The 20,086-nt window shown below is 41.3% G+C and overlaps 1 protein-coding gene and 1 non-coding gene across 3 annotated transcripts in view; one reads left to right on the top strand and one right to left on the bottom strand.

Annotated features, from left to right (window-relative positions):
• LOC109432373 (uncharacterized) overlaps nt 1-20,086 on the top strand; it is a 495,279-nt gene that overhangs the window by 450,576 nt on the left and 24,617 nt on the right. The window contains exon 2 of one of the 2 annotated variants that reach the window (XR_009998119.1): nt 16,715-16,853. Coding sequence is in view for 1 of the 2 variants with exons in the window: in XM_062854538.1 (XP_062710522.1) it covers nt 16,715-16,969 (255 nt within the window). In the remaining variant the exon portion in view is untranslated. Of the gene's footprint in view, nt 1-16,714; nt 16,970-20,086 lie in introns of those variants that run through there. The other variant, XM_062854538.1, reaches the window with a different exon arrangement.
• Nucleotides 18,365-18,436, bottom strand: Trnad-auc (transfer RNA aspartic acid (anticodon AUC)). Its single transcript has one exon. It is a non-coding gene; the product is annotated as a tRNA-Asp (tRNA).

Genomic DNA, 20,086 nt, shown 5'->3' with positions numbered 1-20,086 from the left:
ATAACACTACGGAGTCAGTTCAAAATTTGTCCAGTATAGAAGAGAATCGCATTCTAAATGATACCGAAGAAAAATATGCTTTAAAGTACATTCTTCATCATAAATTTAATACTTAATGATGGCCATAATGAAAAATTGCATACTTTTTGCTCCATAAATGCAAGTTTTTGATTCTAGAGAAGCTTATTATTATTTATTTTCAGCAAGGTCTGATCCTATGTGATTATATACCTTATTTGAAAATAACTACATGTTAATTTTTATTTTCGACATCATTGTTACGTTATATTTGCAATAGAGTACATTGTTATTTAAAAGAACCTTCAGAGAACGAAGCGGTTTTATCTCCGGTAACTGCCATGAAGCACAGTAACCAAGCCAACAATGCTATCAAGTTGCGGTTTTCTGCATTTGAAATTGCATTATTAGCACTTTCGACTAGATCCATTGAAAACATTCAAAATTTAATATTTTTATACATTTTTGTTTAACAAATAAATTTTATTCTGAAAATCGAGTCCAATTTGTAACTTTAATATCTCAACAACCATTACAGGTCGGACTCGATTATCCGGGGGTTCAATTAACCGGGGGCCCGATTATCCGTGGCTCGATTATCCGGGAAAAACGGCTCGATTATCCGGGGAAAAATTTGTTTTTGCTTTGTTTACAAATTTTTAGATTACAATATGTCAAAAAATGTGATAAACATCAAGTACAACACCTGTAAGTAGGATTTAGCCTATTTAAAAATTGTTTTTATTTTTTCACATTTTTCGGCTAAAATTTCATTGTCAAAAAACATGGTTGTAATAATACTAGACGTTGAGTTTAGGCACTACAACGTTATGTATGTTAGCTTCTATGTTTAACGAACAGTTTTTGATTGAAGAACATCAAAAATAGAAGAAAAGAAGCATGGCTCGATTATCCGGGTGATTCGATTATCCGGGGTGAAATAATTGTGGAGTCACCCGGATAATCGAGTCCGACCTGTATTCCGATTAGGTTGATATTTTGCCAGAATATGTATCACTCAAACTGCTGCAGCATGACAAACACTTTTTTGCAATTAAAAACGATACACCGATGTTTTACAGAAATTTAGTGTTTATCTTTAGTTTTTGGGAATTGAAAAATTGATCTCTCGAAACACTTTGCCACATTTCTATGAAGTTCAATAATTTTAAACCAATTTATTTATGGTTATTATCTGCTAATATAATGTTCTGAACAACTAACCAAGGCTGCTCAAATTTGAACTACGCGTTTTCTTTTTATAGCCTTGCAAATTTGTCCTCTTTATAAAATGAACAGTCCTTACCTGGGAATGCAGTTTTAGGTGAAAATAAAAGCAATATTCATTGGCTTTCGTCGACGGCTTTAACATTTATCGAAGTTCTATTTTACTTCTAAAATAATAATCAAAGGAGTTGAAATCCATTCTGTTCAAGCACTTGCCGTTTTGATCACGGCTACTATTCTTCCAAAGAATTTGGTTCACTTTCCCACCTTGCCACTGTACCACTTCTTCAACTTAAGGCGAAACTTGATTTGCACCTCTTGCAGGTTGGATTTGTGCACTACCGCCGCGACAGTACCGTACGAGTTTATGTCCCAAAATTGGGGGATTTCGGATCTCGTATTTTAGCAAATTCGCGATTGGAGATGAACGGTCGACTGATTTGCGCGACGGTCGTTTTACTACTGTTTATTTACATTTTGGGTACACATTTACATACACAATGATGTTAATATGGCTTGTATAACAGTTATGCTTTCGATGCACAGTGGGTGAGTGTGGGGGTAAAATGGTAAGTATTATTCAATGTTGTTTTGTGTTTTTATGTTTACAGGTGCCTAGGGCGAAGTCCAGTCCGTTGGGTCCAAGGACCTAAACGGAAGGCTTCGTTCCTCTTTACAGATGCTCCAGGAACACGCTCGATTCCCCCGAGCTTGGGCCAGGAGTCCTCTCGACTGGCGACACAGTGTTGTTTGCTTGAATTGGGCACGACGATACGCTCGCCGGATCGATCTCCACCGGCAATAAACAAAGTTTCCCGATGGCTCGTTGAGTGATTCCGGAAGCTGTCTTGACGGTCGCTACCCGGACTAGGCCGTCCGCGCCAGGGTGAACGCTGAGAATACGGCCCAGTAACCATTTCTGTGGCGGGTATCGCTCATCCTTCAGAGCGACAATGGAACCGACGACTAGATTGTCCATTTCCGAGGTCCACCGATACCGATTCTGAAGTGTTGACAAATACTCTCTGTGCCAGCGGTTCCAGAAGTGCTGCGTAAGTTGCTGAACACGTTGCCAGCGAGACAAACGGTTTTCCGGAACGTTCTGTAGATTCGGATCAGGGACTGCGTTCAGCGGCCGCCCAATCAGAAAGTGGCCGGGAGTAAGGACCATTTCATCAGATGGACTGACCGGCAACGGTGTTATTGGACGCGAATTCAGTTGGGCCTCAATCTGGATTAGCGCGGTTTGTAGTTCTGTTTCGGTCAGATGAGCATTTCCAAGAATTCGGCGGAGCAGTTGCTTCACGGACTTGACGCAGGCTTCCCAAATGCCGCCGAATGTCGGCGAACGTGGCGGAATGAAATGGAAGTGACTTCTATCATCCGCGCATGCCTTTGCTACCGCCTCCTGATGCTGCTGCGAGTCAAAAAGTGTTCGAAGCTCTTTCAGCTCCCTGTGTGCTCCAACGAAGTTGGTCCCGTTGTCACAGTAGATATGAGCGGGAATTCCTCTCCGTCCGCTGAATCGCCGGAGACTGGCTATAAACGCTTCGCTCGTCAGATCTGTGACCAGATCTAGGTGGACTGCCTTGGTTGCCAGACAGACGTACACGACGATGTACGCTTTGATGAACGGGTTTCGAGTGTTCCGTAGTGTAGTGCGAACGTAGATTGGGCCAGCGAGATCTACTCCAATATTCTCGAATGGGTGCGCCTGGTTAACCCGAACTCGGGGCAAATTTCCCATCAACTGCTCCAGGTTCCTCGGTTTCGTTCTTGCGCGGGTCATGCAATGGTTGACGATGCTGCGCACTAGATTCCGGCCGCCAAGAGGCCAGTATCGCTGACGTAGTGTCGAAAGTAGCAAACTAGGACCGGCGTGAAGTGTCTTGACGTGTTCCCTTCTGGCGATCATCTCAGTCAAGCGATGCTTATTCGGCAAAACGATGGGGTGCTTCTCGTCAACCGGTATGCTAGCATTGTGGAGCCGGCCGCCAACTCGAATTATACCATCCACGATCTCCGGGTGGAGAAAACGAAGTTTCGACCGGTGACTGACTGGTCGACCAGAGCTGAGCAGACGGTATTCTTCCTTGAAGTGTTGCCGTTGAACTCGACGGAGAAGGTCGAGAAGAGTGCGGTCGATTTCTTGTGGGGAGAGTGGTCCAGTCACTAAAGGGTGATTGTGTTTGCGGCGTACACAGTTCTCACAGAACCGACGGAGCAGAGAGCCGATGCGGAGTAGATGTCGCAGACTGGAGTATCAAAAGATCAGATCTTCGTGAACTTCTTCGATTGCCGGTAGGGCAACCACTCGCCTTCTTTCGTCGTCGATGTTCGCCTTGGGAACATATTTCGCTGGCCATTGATGCTGGTTGGAATTCAGCCACTGTGGTCCATGCCACCACAGCTCACTTTCTGTGAGCTCATCGAGGTCCATTCCTCGCGAGATAAGCTCTGCTGGATTGTCTTGAGACGGTACGTGATTCCAGGTCGCTTGACTGGTCAGCTCTTGAATTTCGGCCACTCTGTTGGCAACGAAAGGAACCCACGTGAGCGGGAGTCCGGAGATCCAGTTCAGGACGATTGTCGAATCCGTCCAAAGAACGATTTGAGCGTCATAGCGAAAATTTTCCAGCACTTGGCCCAGTAGCTTCGATAGGAGGAGAGCTGCACACAGCTCTAAGCGAGGGATGGTCTTAATGTTGATTGGCGCGACTTTGGATTTTGCAACGAGTAGGCGAACTGTGTGGTGTTCCTGGCCGTGGGTCGAACGGATATACACGCATGCTCCGTACCCCAGCTGTGAAGCATCGCTGAACCCATGAAGCTCCAGCCGTCGATAGTTGGGACGAAGAACGTGTCGTGGGATTCGGAGTAAATCGAAACCGGAAAGTTTCTGCTTGAATTCTTCCCAGTCGCGTGCGAACCCGTCTGGTACGGGTGAATCCCAATCGAGTTGTAGTCTCCAAAGGGTTTGGAGCTTCATCTTCGCCTTCGCAATCGTCGGGCATGCAAATCCTAGCGGGTCGAACAGACTGCTGATCTGCGACGCCAGTGCTCGTTTGCTTAACACCGGGAATTCAACCCAGTGCGGTGGCTTGAATAGTAGGAAGTCGGTTGACGGTTCCCATCGCAGACCAAGTGTGGTTACAGAAGCGTCGTGGTCCAGATCTCGGAGTGCTTCCCGACCAGAAGCTCCTAACAAGATTATAACAAAATTATTACAACCGTTGTTAGAAATAACATAATTTCATATAATTTTGTTGTAAGGATTCGTATATGTGAATAACCATAACAAAATTGTAACAAAATTTGTTATTATTTTAAAAACAAAACTATAACAAAATTTGTATAATTTATTCAAACAGATATATAACAGCATTTGTTACATTCTGCATATTAAAATAATTGCCTATAACAAATTTTCGTTACACATTTTTTGTAATATTTGCTACATTTTTTGTAACAAAATAATTCTCCCCCATCGACGCGTAATTTGGGGACAGCGTCATACTTGTTTAAAAAAAATGCAACAGAACAACTTGTTATTATTTAGTTATAATCTGCCAAATTCTTCCCAAACCAGCAGTGCTTTGAAGCAACTATCGTTATGCGATATCATTCCAGCTGGAAGTGTAATAAAAAACTGCCAATCGAATAAGAATTCTCACCAACAAAACAGCTGCTTTCATAGAGTACGTTTTGGCACTGTTACAGCGCTTTGTAGCGTTTTAAAGAACATTATTTCTGCTGGAAGCAGACGATAACTGCAATATGTTTACGCTTCACTTATCGAACAATAATTCGATAACTGGAACGCCTGACAGAATCAACAAACCATCAACTGACGTTAAATGAACGTGAACTTCATCCGTCTGTTCATTTGGGCAGACATAGCGCACCATTTTGACATTTGGCGGTGCGATAACTGTAAATTTGTTACACTCCTACCGGACTTGTCGTTCAAAAGCATTGCAGTTAAACCGCTTGCACTGACCGAACGTCTACTGTAATAACCTTTCTGAAAGGAACCGTTTCGAGATATTTGGAATTTAACTTCATGAGTCTCTCAGTATGTAAAAAAATGCGCTATTTTCATAAGTTTTTCGATGCTACATCAAAAACATTATGTTATTTCCAACAACGTTTGTATATCCCAAAAACAATCACTCACTTAATTGGAAGAACAGTTTAAAAGTTATAGGAAGATTGTGAACTTTATTTTGCAGAAATGATGATAATGGGTTATTTTTTATCGATAAACTCTAAGTAAGAATAAAATAATACAACTTTGGAAAAAGTAAATTCTCAGTTTGTTTCGGATTCCTTTATAGTGCTTTATCTGACGATAGCGATCGCCATCGATTCAATACAAATCGATATCGATCGATATCGAAAATCTCTCACTGGTTGACCGGGATGTTTCAGGCAATTTAGCCGATAAAACCCTCAAGACGAAGAGAACAAACCTGACAATAATACCCAAAGTCTTCTTAAACGACGGATATTGCATGTGCTGCAATTTGCGACCGGACGAACAATGTTTACATTACATGAAATTACGGTTTGTATGCCTTCCAATACCTTTGAGTTGAATTTTACACAAATGACGTATCTTTACACGCGAAAACATTAGATCGATTACAATAAATACCAAAACAGTACTGCAATTCTATTTTCGCCAAAAAGTGTACCAAGTAGTGAATGTTATTGAACAAGGAGAAAGCAAAAATTGGAAATTTTCAACCCTCCCTGCCTCCTCCAAACGTGACGATAAACTTAATGGATGACCTCTTATGTGATAGATTCCATTTCATTGCTTAAAATTTAAAAAAAAATGTAAAATATAACTTAATTATATATACAGCTGTTATCATATCTGCATATGATATAATTGTGATAGATTAAAACAAAATCACTAACGACAAATCAAGTCTATTATACGTCAACGAGTTCAATGTGACGTCTACCCCGCTCGTGTGCGTCTGACAAACAAGGATTTGAATGAGGAAACTGACAATACGTAGAACCAGTAAAGCTTCTATCACCGCCCTCTTCGAGTGTTGTGATGGCCTCAGTGGCAGAGGCGTCAGATTGCTACCGATGGTAGGTGTCTTGGTTCAAATCCCGTTCGGATCAGAAAATTTTATAACGTACTGGAGACTTTTTTTTATGTCACCAACTTTTTCTAAAAATAGAATAACACACATAAAATATTTACCCAAAAATGAGTATAAAAAATTAGTTTTTACCATAAAAGTTTGCCAAGGAATTATAACACAATTTGTTATAATTTTGTCAAATTCTACCATATTTTATGGAACAAATTTTGTAATATTTTTGTTATGATCATAACAAAAGTTATTATATTTTTGTTCTTCTCATACGGCAACTTTGTTAGAATTTCTGTTATTTTAACTACTAACGGTACATGTTTTATAACAACCCTTGTTATAAAAATTTATTGTAACAAAATAACACAGCTTGTTATAATTTTGTTATGTCCATCTAGTCGGGTTGTCTCTCGGAGCTCCGGCGGGATGGTGTCGAGAACGGCTTGACTGTTTGACGACCATTGACGGAGAGTAATACCTGCTGAAGCGAGCATTGTGATGAGCTGTTCACAGGCCACGGCGAGAGAGCTTTCGTCATCAGAACCAGAAAGGAGATTGTCGACGTAGAAGTCATCACGGAGGAATGGAGCGGCCAGTGGAAATTGTGCTTCTTCATCGTCTGCAAGCTTCTGAAGCACCCTGGTCGATAGGAACGGTGCGCTGTTGGTGCCGTATGTGACGGTGCACAGCTGGAACGTCTTCAATGGAGAATCGGGATCATCGCGCCATACGATTCGCTGCAACGGCTGGTCCGATGGGTGAACCAGGATTTGCCGGAACATCTTCTCGATGTCGGCAGAGACAACGAACTGGTGGAACCTGAAGCGCATGATGATCTTGACCAGGGAGTCCTGAATGGTAGGACCAGGAAGTAGAACGTCATTCAACGAAAGCCCTGACTTTGAGCGGCACGAAGCGTCGAAAACGGTACGGAGCTTGGTTGTGGAACTGTCAAGCTTCATGACGGCATGGTGCGGCAGGAAGTATTGTGGCTGGTCATCCGCTTCATCAGGGCCAATCTCCCGCATATGATGAAGCCGCACGTACTCTTCGATAAACTGGTGGTACATTCGCTTCTTCTCTGGGTTTGCCTCCAATGACCGTTCAAGGGAATAGAAACGACGGGTTGCGTTGTACCGGTTGTCCTTCAGCTGCATGAGGAGTTCTTCACGCTTGGGTAGCTTCACGACGTAGCGACCTTCTGCGTTTCTCGTGGTATTCTGGACGAAGTGTTCCTCGCAGAACCGTTCGGACGGAGACCAGCCTCGGTTGTCTTGGACTTCTTCGAGCTGCCAAAAACGGTTGACCAGCTCCTCGATGATACACGGATTGCTGAATCTACAGTAGCGAGGATCCGCGTGATCGTGACCATCCAATAGGCATTCTCCGGATATGACCCATCCGAACTCCGTATTCTACAGCAGCGGAAGTTGATCCCCGAGATTTATTCGTCCGTAACGAAGAATTTGGAAGAAATGTGCGGCGCCCAGAATAATATCGATGTTGCCGGATACCGCGAAGGTGGGGTCGGCGAGATCGATGTGTGGAGGGATTGACCAGTGACAAGTATCCACCGTGGATTGTGGCAGCTTCACAGTTATAGACTGGAGCACCAACATGGTACTGTTCAGCGAGAACGGCGCAACTCGAGACATCAGCGTTACGGTGGTTTGGTATTCGACAGAGGCGGACGTGTTCCCTATTCCACTAATGGCGATTGCTTGCGGTAGACGAGTACGAGGAAGCTGCAGTCGTTCGCAAAGTGCTCCAGAAATGAAATTGCGTTGAGACGCACAGTCCAACAAACAACGTGCAACCTTGATACGGCCCCTACCATCTCGGATGTTCACGAGCGCGGTAGGCAAGAAAACGGTTTCCGGACACACCTCCTTGGAATGTGTGACGAGAGCATATTGAGGCGTGCCGGAAGCGTTCTGAACATTAGCTTGATTGGCGGTACTGGTAGAGGGGAGCTGCTGTTGGATGGAAGCAAGCGAAGCGGACTGAGTTTGCGAAGACGACTGAGGGGGCACTTGGGAACCTTGCTGTGCAGATCCGGAGGTTTGACCACCAGAAGAGGATTGTGCATCAACAGTAGTGTGAAGCAGTGTGTGATGCTTCTTGGAACACACCCGGCATCGCTGGCCGGAGCAATTCCGGGCAAAGTGGGAACTTGATCGCAAGCAATTCATGCAGAGGTGTTTCTGTCTTACCAAATCTGTTCGCTGACTCACGTTGAGTTTCCGGAAGTCCGGACAGTGGTAGAGGTAGTGATCCTGGCCGCACTTCTCGCACGGCGGAGTCGGTTTCCCGACGGCGGAAGCTGAAGCGGATGAACTGCTAGACGATGCTGTTGATGCTGCCGCAGGGAATGCAACAGGCTTCGACGTCTTGGACTTGAAGCGGGGCGGGGGCGGTGGTGGTGGCGTGGCTGGGGAAACTGCGATCAACACTCGAGCGTAGTTTTGCAAGAAGTTGACCATTTTGACGTACGAAGGCATGGTGGTTGTTTCTTCTCCGGTGGAATCGTCGGTTTTATTAGTGATTCCACCCAGGACGGAGGCGATGTTCTCTGAATCGAGCTTGGTGCAATAGCTCTCCCACTCCCGATGCGTGTGTTGATCGAGACGGATGGACAGTTGATAAACCAACAGAGAACTCCATTTGTCTGCCGGTTCACCCAAGCTCTTCAGCACCGAAAGTTGCTGCTCAAATCGGTCCACGAGTGCTAGCAGCTCCTCTGCGGATTCGCGCTTCATCGCCGGGGTATCGAAGAGGGTCTTTATGTGGCATTTGACCAACTGACGCTTGTTCTCGAAGCGAAGCCGGAGAGTTCTCCAAGCATCCTTATATCCCTGCTCCCTTGATCGGATCCAAAATACGAGCCGCTTCCCCCTGCACGACTCCCTTCAGGTACTGCAATTTCTCTACGGCACTAATATCAGTCCGGCTGCCGATAGCTGAGTCGAAGGAATCCCGGAAAACGCACCAGTCTTCGAGTTTTCCGCTGAACTTCGGCAGATTTAGCTCCGGTAGCTTAACTCGCAAAGACTGACCTGACGTAGCCTGTTTGCTAGCAGAGGAAGTAGAAGATTTGGACAACTTACTCAGGCAGAAGGCAGAGAGCGCGTAGTACTTTCCGTCCACCTTCATCCGTTCTTGCTTCAGGTCGATAGGGTGATCTTCGGTTGACAGCAGCTCCAGCTGCACCGCGATTTCGTGGTACTGGTCGTACAGCTTCTCCAACCGCTTCGCCGACGCCTCCACTAGCCCAACTTGCTTGGGTTCTGCTTCATACTCCTTGACGTATCGCTCCAACAACGCCAACGAATCGATGATGTTCGATTTCTTCTTCTGCAGTTCTTCGGCCATTTTTCACTCTGTAGCGTCACAACCGGTTATTATTTCACTTTCTTGTTCACGTTCGTATCAAATTTTCAATTTTCAATTAAATCGCAACAAACTTTTCACTCAACAATTTTGTCGCACAAAACTTCCGTTCTTGCACACCGCGCCTTGTTGCATATGCAAGTGGCTTTCCAAAACAAAAAACGATCGTGACGACGATCGCACAGCTGATTGTAGGCTGAGTCACACACACTTGTTCGCACTAAACACCTTTCAATGGGCGGGTTTGTTTACAGGTGTTGTTTGTTGCGATTCAATCACTACTGTATTCACTTTAGTACAAGATGGAACTAATCTTTCCCGGGGACGCTACAATACTTTCCGCGCACTATTTGGCCATTTGCAAATCACACATCACTTGGCAGTTTCTGTTCACCAAGATCCGGTTCGAAGAACCATAAATTTGTTCAAGCACTTGCCGTTTTGATCACGGCTACTATTCTTCCAAAGAATTTGGTTCACTTTCCCACCTTGCCACTGTACCACTTCTTCAACTTAAGGCGAAACTTGATTTGCACCTCTTGCAGGTTGGATTTGTGCACTACCGCCGCGACAGTACCGTACGAGTTTATGTCCCAAAATTGGGGGATTTCGGATCTCGTATTTTAGCAAATTCGCGATTGGAGATGAACGGTCGACTGATTTGCGCGACGGTCGTTTTACTACTGTTTATTTACATTTTGGGTACACATTTACATACACAATGATGTTAATATGGCTTGTATAACAGTTATGCTTTCGATGCACAGTGGGTGAGTGTGGGGGTAAAATGGTAAGTATTATTCAAAGTTGTTTTGTGTTTTTATGTTTACAGGTGTTCGAGTGTAACAGGTAAGTACTATTAACAATATTTACAAATTTCATTTAACAATAAACATTTAACAATTAAACAAGTAACACTTAAGTATTAAACACATTCCCTAACCAAAATCCTAACTCCTTTCTATTTACGAGGCCGTCGGTGAGTCGCTGGCCTCTCGTTAAATAGATATTGTTCTTTCCCTACTATCCCTTCCCATCCTCGTAACAAAGATTATGCAACAGGCAGGATAATTGTGCTAGGCAAAATTGTTTTTCTTTTCAAATATTCTGTAGTTCGCAAATCTCTCACTCATGGCGCTCGCATCGTTGTTGCTCCTGTTTGACATTAGCTCACTACCGCCATCTATCTACTCAGTGGTACTTTTGTGACGATGATTTTGATCGCACTTTGTTCCAAGTGATACGTCTGTTTGTCTGTGCCGAAACTCTTGCCCGTATTCTCGATACTCTTGTTGCAGTATCCGCACAAGTCGTTATACACCAGATCCATGATAGCTTTCGATTTTTGGGAAATGAATTTCTTGTAATCTTTCTCTCGATGAAGCACTAACAGATCGCTTTGGTTCCGCTGGGTTAATTTTTGATGCCAGTCACAAGCTCTCGTTTCTCAGCCTCGAAAAATGCTACAGGATTACGATTTATTGGTCGCCTATGTCACTCGTGAATACACATCAGGTTGTAACGGGATGAATGACCCATAAAAGGTTAAAATCCCTGGTAATAAACAAACAAACAAACAACATTAGGTTGTGGCTCTTCACTGCCGCTACAACAGGACTCCTTTCTAACTTCAACTCGTACAATTCGTTTTTGAGCTATTACTCCACCATTTGACACAGCACGGACTCGTTGAAACTGACGTCAGCACCTTTCTTTATTAAACATCCGACGGACAACAGATTTACTTCTTACTCCAGGATGTACAACACCTGATCAGGGTAACTTCCTTCACGATGTCATTCTTCACAAAACGACTCAGTTTGCCCCTTCTCCTTCCATCAAGCATGTTCACCACTTGGTGTTCCTGCCTTCCGCTCTCCCAGCTCCACGAAGGAATTCCGATTTGAGCAAATGTACCGTGATGCACCAGAGTCCACGATTCATTCTTGAACGGAAATCGAGACGATGAGTGCGAATCTCCCTGTGTCTGGAGTTGTCACCTTGGCTTGTGCTGATCGATGTTGCCTTCCTTCGTCCCAGTTTTTCTTTTTAGCCTTCACGTTGCATTCCTTCTTATTGTGTCCAGGTCTTTTGCAGTTGTGGCACACAATCGTACTGAGCTTCTTCTGCATTCGGTCCTCCACCTTCAAAGCTTGATCTGATGAACCTTTGCGTCCACGCTTCAGCACTTCTCCGATTACCTTCGCTTCACAAGCTCCAGCGTAACTTCATCTTCTTTGCGACAGGCGAGTGCAGGGGTCAGCGTGCTGAATGACTTCGGTAAACTAGGTTTTACGTCACCCCCAACTGATGGTTGAGATTCCTACCCGCCTGGGATATTTTCTCGAACAAGCGTTCCATTTCATAAAAATGCTGCTCGATATCTCCGCCGTCCACGTACCGTATCTCGTACAGTCCCACCTTCGCAGAAGAGTAATCCGTTCATGGTAAAATACATTTTTTCGAGAAAAATCCAAAAAGTGTCTATCCATGATAACTTTTCTCAACATTCAAAAAGTATCTATGTTTTAATAGTCTGTGAAGCATTTGTATATTGTTAGTGTACGTTCAAAATTTCATTCAATTCGGTTCACTGGTTTCCGAGATATGACAGCTCAGAAATGAGTTGTCTAAAAAATAGTGTTTTACCCGAACGGTTCTAACTTTGCGAAAGATTAATCAATCGAGCCCAAATTTGTACAAATGATGCACATTCATATAATAGGTTGACAAAAAGTCAAAATTTGAGATTTTTTGATGCACTCTATGAAAAGTTATAGCATGTTGAACTTGTTTGTGAGAGAAAAAAAGTTGCCTATCCCAAACATTTTGGCTATCCCCTGTATAAGTCATGATTTCACAAATTTTCATTACATTCGGTTTATGAACTCCAGAGACATAACAGTTCAAAGTTGGCTATCGGATAGTAATGGCCCTAACTAGAAATTTTCTAACTTCATATAGAATAGCTCGGTCTTTCCCAAATTTGGACCATTGATACAGGGGGTGGCCAAAATGTTTGTATAGGCAACTTTTTTTTTCTCTCACATAAAAGTTCACCATGCTGTAATTTTTCATAGAGTGCATCAAAAAACATCAAATTTTGACTGTTTGTCATCCTATTATATGTGCATCATTGGTACAAATTTGAGTTTGATTGGTTAATCTTTCGTGAAGTTAGAACCCTTGTTAGAACCGTTCTCGTAAAACAATATTTTTTAGACAACCAATTTTTGAACAATTACACAAGTTTACAAAATAAAACGAAAGTCGTGAACTTCTGTCAACGACCAAAGTTTTTGAAGCAGAATTTAGTGCTGATTTCGAAACCGACCTTCAAAAATTTTTAAGTAGAACAGTTTTTGAGTTTTAGCTCAATATCGAGCTTTGCAACTTTTTAAAATATGTAATTTACTAAAATTTAAATATATTGCGTTTTGTTCAACAAATTTAAAATCTTTTTCCATAAATTAAACGCTGAATACAATACCATTCGATCATCTGAATACAGGTTTTGCGTCAGATTGATGAAAATCAAGATATTGGCGAGTTTTAGGGACGATCTCCTTAAATTTTAGCAAAATTCCAAAATTTTTATGAAGAAATGTATTTTTTTCAATAAGAAAAACCCAACTTAAAAATTCTTTCTTGACGTTTATTTGACATATCATATGTAGGCGAGTTACAGTAAAAATTTCAGTTCAATCGGAGCATTGATTACGAAGAATGAGATGTTTTAAGTTAGCGACTTTGCTTAAAAATAGAACAAAAATCGATTTCAAATCATCAACCTTGTATGGAAAGTCGAAAAAATTTCCGCTCTACTGTAATTTTTTTCTTTGGCGTTTTCGAACTCAGGGCATGATTCTACACCAAAAATGATCATCAGCTTACCGAGTTCAAAAATGCTGTAAACTAGTGTTATATCTCGGAAACCAGTAAACCAAATTGAATGAAATTTTGCACGTTTATCAACACTATATTAGACACCATGACGTTACAACGTTTTGACACCTTTTTAGCCAGATTTTTCACTATAACTCATAAATTCGAAAGTAAACCATCAAATATTTTTGCATATTCGGATTACTTGTAAAATTTCCAATAAGTTTAATCTGTAGAAAAGTATGTTTAAAATGGGAATTAAAAGCGTGACGTTACAACGTTGTAACGTCACGCTACTCATCTCCATTTTTAACATGTTTTCCCGATGAAAACTAACTGTTCAACAGATCATACTTATTGGAAATTTTACAAGGATTCCGAATACGCCATAATATTTTAGGATTTACGGTCGAATTAACAAGTAAACGTGGACAATCTGCCCAAAAAGGCGTCAAAACGTTGTAACGTTATGGTAGAATGTGTCATTAATGCTTCACAAGTTATTAAAACATAGGTACTTTTAGGGCCGATTTCTTCACCTCGGCTTAACTGGTAAGCCAGGCTTACCCATATAGTTAAACCTGGTTTAACGCTTAAACCAGGGTCAAGAAATCGTCCCTCAAAACGTTAAAAAAAGTTATCATGGATTGACACTTTTTGGATCTTTCTTGAAAAAATGTATTTTTATTTCATCAATGTCATTAAATTTTAGTTTTGTTATCCAAAGATGTTCTACTTGTGTTCTGTTCTGCAATTGGAAAGTGATAATTTTTCCTGTGCCGATCATTTTGTCTATCCCCTATATTGATCCATTGTCGGATCATATCACCAACCATGGGTGACTCCTAGATCGCCAACGGTTACTCTTCCCTACTAACAAGAAATCCTTTCTTAGGCAAACGTGGAGATGTAGCGATTCTCTGAACGTTTGTCTTATTAACATTCCTTTCCATAATCGATGACCGTTAGGACGTGGCTGGCGCCGCTATTGACTTTAATATAGTTGAGAATGTTTAACTGTGTACATTGATAATGTTGTGCTAGTCTCAATTGTGCAGTAATTTATGCTCATGCTGGTTCCGGGTCATTTGGCCGAATGCCGTTTGGCCGAAAAATGAATGATGAAATCAAGTGACCATACCACTGTTCCCCGTCCCAGTATACCTCGAAAGAACAGCCTATGATTCAAAGAAGGAAAAATCTTCGATGATATAATGACAGTTTCAACGCCAACTAATCCCTGAATATTAAAACTAGAAAGAATAGCCTATGATAAAAAGAAGGATATACTTCTGATAATCATATTGGCAGTTAGAATGTCAAAAACTTCCTCTGAATTATTTTGATCATGATTCGGCCAAACGACCCTTTCGGCCAGATGGCATTCGGCCAAATGGCGATCGGCCAAACGGCATTCGGCCAAACGGCATTCGGCCAAATGGCCGGACACCGCTCATGCTCATGCGTACCATTTTCGACCTTCGATAAGAGAGTCATCAATGGATAATGCTGAAATTAAATGTAAATTAGCAGTAACAATAAAACAAACATATTACATAGCACTTGATGTACGCCTTAATCTGATGTACGCTTTAATCTGACGTACGCCCTAATCTGGGAATATTTTTGGAATATTTAGAAATGTGGTAAATATCAAGATCAAAATATAATTTGGTAGATCTTACACCGTAACGCACCATTCTAAGGTGATCTATTCCAGCCATATTTACTTATAGTATAATAACGTTTACTTCAAACATCAAACAGTTAATACAAATCCTAATAAAGCAGTATACTCTTATTAAACATAATCAGGCACGTCCCCAGGATTGGCATTCTCCCTGGACTAATGAGTTACGCAACAATGTACCGATAAAATAATAAGAAAATTGTTTCCCACCCGCCAACTCGTCGAAAGCTCGCGAGAAAATAAAATCACCAGAAGATAGACATTGAAATTAATTGAATTATTTAAATTTCTCCGTCACGTTCCATCAGTGAGTGAGTGAGTGGTGCCGCTGGCTGATGCCTCCGTAGTGCGCCGTACTAGTAGGTTCCGGTCGCTTCTCGCTCATTTACGCAGCCAGCTGGAGCTGGCTTGATTGTTGATGGTTGTAGGAAGGTCCCGCAGCGTGCCAACAGAATTTCCCACTTTGGCGAAGAATGAAACAGTGCGGAAAATACGGCACATTCCGAATGTGGTGTCAGTTAAAATGTGAGAAATTTCGGCAGGAAATTTTCAAGTCATTTGGTGGAAATTCTGAGGGAAGATGTGAAATGGAATTTATGTTTCTTTTTGGTGAATGTTTGTTTCCTTGAGGTCGAATAACAGTCGGTGTCCGTTGAAGGCAGGTTATTTGCTTACTTTGTTATAAATATGTAGTTCCGTATCTTGAAAAACTTGAAAACCGAAAATTAAGAATGATTAGTGCAATATCTAACGAAAGAGGAAATGTTCTAATTTTTATTACCGTTCGTCTTTCACTGCCCGCTTTTGCTGTGAAATTTTATGTGTGAAACAGTAAAATATCAAATTACATGGAAAACATTCCCTCTGACCATCACCCGACTCGGAATTTAAACTCTAGTCTGTTTTATGCGATATTTTGTGGTGTAGATTTTTCCTCACGATTTGATTTAGAGTAAATGGCGTTTCGAGAAACTTTTCACTCAAACTGCTAAACTCAGACCAAAACCGGTCACTCCGATAGCAATTCAAGGCGAGAAATAATCAAATGTTTGAATGGGATTCCCACTTTCCTCATTGGAACGTGACCTCGCTTCCTGGATTGTATCCTATTCACTGCTTTTGGCCTTTCTCAAACTGACCCTGCAAGGAGCTCGGCTATCTCTTAAGCGAATCAACCAAAATTGAAATTCAAACAACCTGATTACGTATTCCAAGCCAGATTCCGGTTTGCTTGCGGTTAACCCTTCTCTGAGCGTTTTCGGAAAACATCGAATACCAAAACAGCACCTTTCTTGACTTGGCACCGAGAAAATTAACCTCCATGCATCACTTAGCTTTTTTGAATCTTTACGAATTTCTTACACTTTCCCCTTCTCGTCCGAAACAGTGCTCAACGATTCGCTGAAGCTGGCAGATGTGGCATGCCCGCCGCTGTTTCCACCGCGGCACGGCTATCTGGAGTGCAGTCGACCGATCGATGAGATTTCCGATGGACCGAACGGAGGCCGGCTGAAGATCACAAATCGACCGGGAAGTCAGTGTATCCTCAAGTGTCCGACGGGCTACCGGCTAGAGGGGAAGTTTTCCAAGATTTGCGGCACGACGGGCGAGTGGATTGGCGACGAGAGTGGAACGTGCATCAGTAAGTATTGGAGTTGGTAATTGATTATGGATTATATTCAATCAATCAAATAGAATTTTTGATCCATGAAGCATTAACGAATTACAGTGTCCATGAATTTTGGACATGGCGTTGATTCGAATAATTTCGTTATGTGCGGTTGATTTTAATGATGACCATTGAACCATTGACCATTGACCATTCCATTGACCATTCCATTGACCATTCCATTGACCATTGAATGTATAATATCTTTCAGTTTGTGAAGATCTAAATGATAAAGTTTCGAAACTGTGTTAAGTTACTGTAATTTGAATTATTTAGGTAGGTACAGTAACACTAGTTTACAGCATTTTTGAACTCGGTAAGCTGATGATCATTTTTAGTGTAGAATCATGCCCTGAGTTCGAAAACGCGAAAGAAAAAAATTACAGTAGAGCGGAAATTTTTTCGACTCTCCATACAAGGTTGATGATTTGAAATCGATTTTTGTTCTATTTTTAAGCAAAGTCGCTCACTTCCAACATCTCATTCTCCGCAATCAATGCTTCGATTGAGCTGAATTTTTTACTGTAATTCGCCTACATATGATATGTCAACTAAACGTCGAGAAAGAATTTTTAAGTTGTTTTTTTTTCTTATTGAAAAAAGACATTTCTTCAAAAAATTTTGAGAATTTTGCTAAAATTTAAGAAGATCATCCCTAAAGCTCGCCAATATCTTGAATTTTATCAATCTGACGCAAAACCTGTATTCAGATGATCGAATGGTATTGTATTCAGCTTTCAATTGATGAAAGAATATTTAACATTGGTTAAACAAAACGCAGTATATTTGAATTTGAGTAAATTACATATTTTGAAAAGTTGTAAAACTCGATATTGAGCTAAAACTCAAAAACTGTTCTACTTAAAATTTAAGGTCGGTTTCTAAATCAGCACTAAATTGTGCTTCAAAAGTTTTGGTCGTTGACAGAAGTTCACGACTTTCGTTTTATTTTGTAAACTTGTGTATTTTGCAAAGATCAATGGTTCTTAACCTCCATGACTACCAAGCGAAGTTCTCAACAACCGAAGTAGTGAGGATGAAGTAAAAAGATTTTTCAGATTCTGGACCTCAGGGAGCACTTATCATAATATAGTTGTGTTGGAAATATAAGTAGTTCCCAATCTGGGACCACGGGCCACAAGAGTTTCTCAAGAACCGAATGTGCTAGGAAGAAGTGCAAATGCTTTACGGGATGATCATGTTTGATTTTTGTTTTCTAGATTCTGCTTCACAAGTATTATTAATAACAATATAGCAATAACCCCTCACATTGAATTTAAACCCACTAAGCTTTATAATTTTCAAATAACTCAACGTACATATGTACAGCTGGGTAAATTATTGGTTGAATTAGGAAAAAAAAAACCACAGCTCAGGTGAGATTTGAACTCACGACCCTTATTCGATAGACAAGTGCTTTACCAACTAAGCTACCGAGCCAATTAATGACCCGGCATTTTAGTTGTCATAAGGAATTCAAATCTCATCGATCTACATAATCTTCCCCTAAACCGCAAATATAACCATCTCTGTTGTACATATGTACGACGAGCGAAAACGATTTATTTATTGTTTGAAACTGTTTGCCTACCGTACAGGCACCGCTTCCCCAACGACTGTGTTGAGGAAGAACAATTGCTACCTGGAAGGCGATCAAACGAGTCGTTCGCATTCTTTTTGATACGACCTAAGACCAACGAATTTCGTCGATATGTCAAATATAGGAAAAATATAAAATCTGAGCCAAACCCACTTTTACTATTTATTACGGCGTGTGCCAATAATAGGAACCCTGTACCAGTAATGGACATATTTTTTAATTTCAGTTCCACTTCGCACTATTTACATGTATTCCTTATGGGATTTGCCATAACTAGTACACTATGGGGGCGTCCATAAATGACGTAGATTTTTTAAGCGTTTTTTAGTACCCCCCTCCCCCCTCGTAGCATTTCGTCACAAATTCAGATACCCCCTCTATAAATGACGTAGCTTGTAAAACACCCCTCCCCCCTCATCAAAATTTTCATGTAAAGAAAAACTCGAACTTAGCTCTGATTTTAATTTTAACTTGTATGTTAATAGAATATTATGAAAAAACAACAATAGCAAGAAAATTTTGAAAAAAAACAACAATAACAAGACTGCCAGGTTCAGATCGCCGACATCAAGACCATAGGTGCAACCAGTGGAGATTATCACCAAAGCGTTCTGCTTGATGCCGAAGAACCGGAAATTGATGCTCCCAATTCCATATTAGCCTAGAAGCTCTTCCGAAGATATTAGTTTTCTCACTAATAAATCTATTAAACATATCTAATTGGTTTCATTTGAATAAAATTCACTACGACATTTGAAGGACCCTGTAGGAGTTTCTTCTAAAATTCTTACAGTAGTTTATTTTGGAATTCCTCGAGAAATTTCTTTTGGGATTCCCATTTTTGAGAATGTCTCCCTTTTTAATTCCTCCAGCACTTCCTTCTGGGATTTCTCCATGAATTCTTTGGGATTCCATTGGAGAATTCCTCCTTATTGTATTCCTTCAGGGGTTCCTTCAAAGATCCCTCCAATAATTCATTCCGGATTTCCTTCTTAGATTCCTCCAAAAGCTCCTTCTGAGATTTCTCCAGGAGTTTTTTTTTTTTCTAAGGTTGTAATTGTAATTGTAATTTATTAGCAATGCGATAACCTGTAAGTTTTAGCTTTACATCGGGTCAAGGAAAAAACAAATAAAAACTACTATGGAAAAGCTAAAAATACTAAAAAAAAAATCAAATAAAATAGGTTTTCTAAAAGTTTATCCATGGCTTCCTTCAGGAGTTCTTTCAAGATTTTCTTCTCCTCTCTTCCACCATCTCTACCTCTCTTTGGGCATCTCTACAGGGAATTTAACCGGAATTTCTTTTGAGATACCATCAGAGCTTCTTTCTGTGTTTCCTAAAGAAGTTCCTTTTGGGATTCCTCCAGGATTTCCATCTTGGTTTCCTTCAGAAATTCACTCAGATATTCATTCCATGATCTCGGCAGGTAACTCCTCCGGCATTCTTTCAAAACCCTCCCAGGAGTTGCTTCTGGGATTCCTCCAGGTGT

This window comes from Aedes albopictus, chromosome 2 (assembly GCF_035046485.1).
Source record: "Aedes albopictus strain Foshan chromosome 2, AalbF5, whole genome shotgun sequence".
Taxonomy (NCBI): Eukaryota; Metazoa; Arthropoda; class Insecta; order Diptera; family Culicidae; genus Aedes; species Aedes albopictus.
The sequence above is the reverse complement of the archived record's forward strand: the minus strand, read 5'-3'. Positions and strand labels throughout refer to the sequence as shown.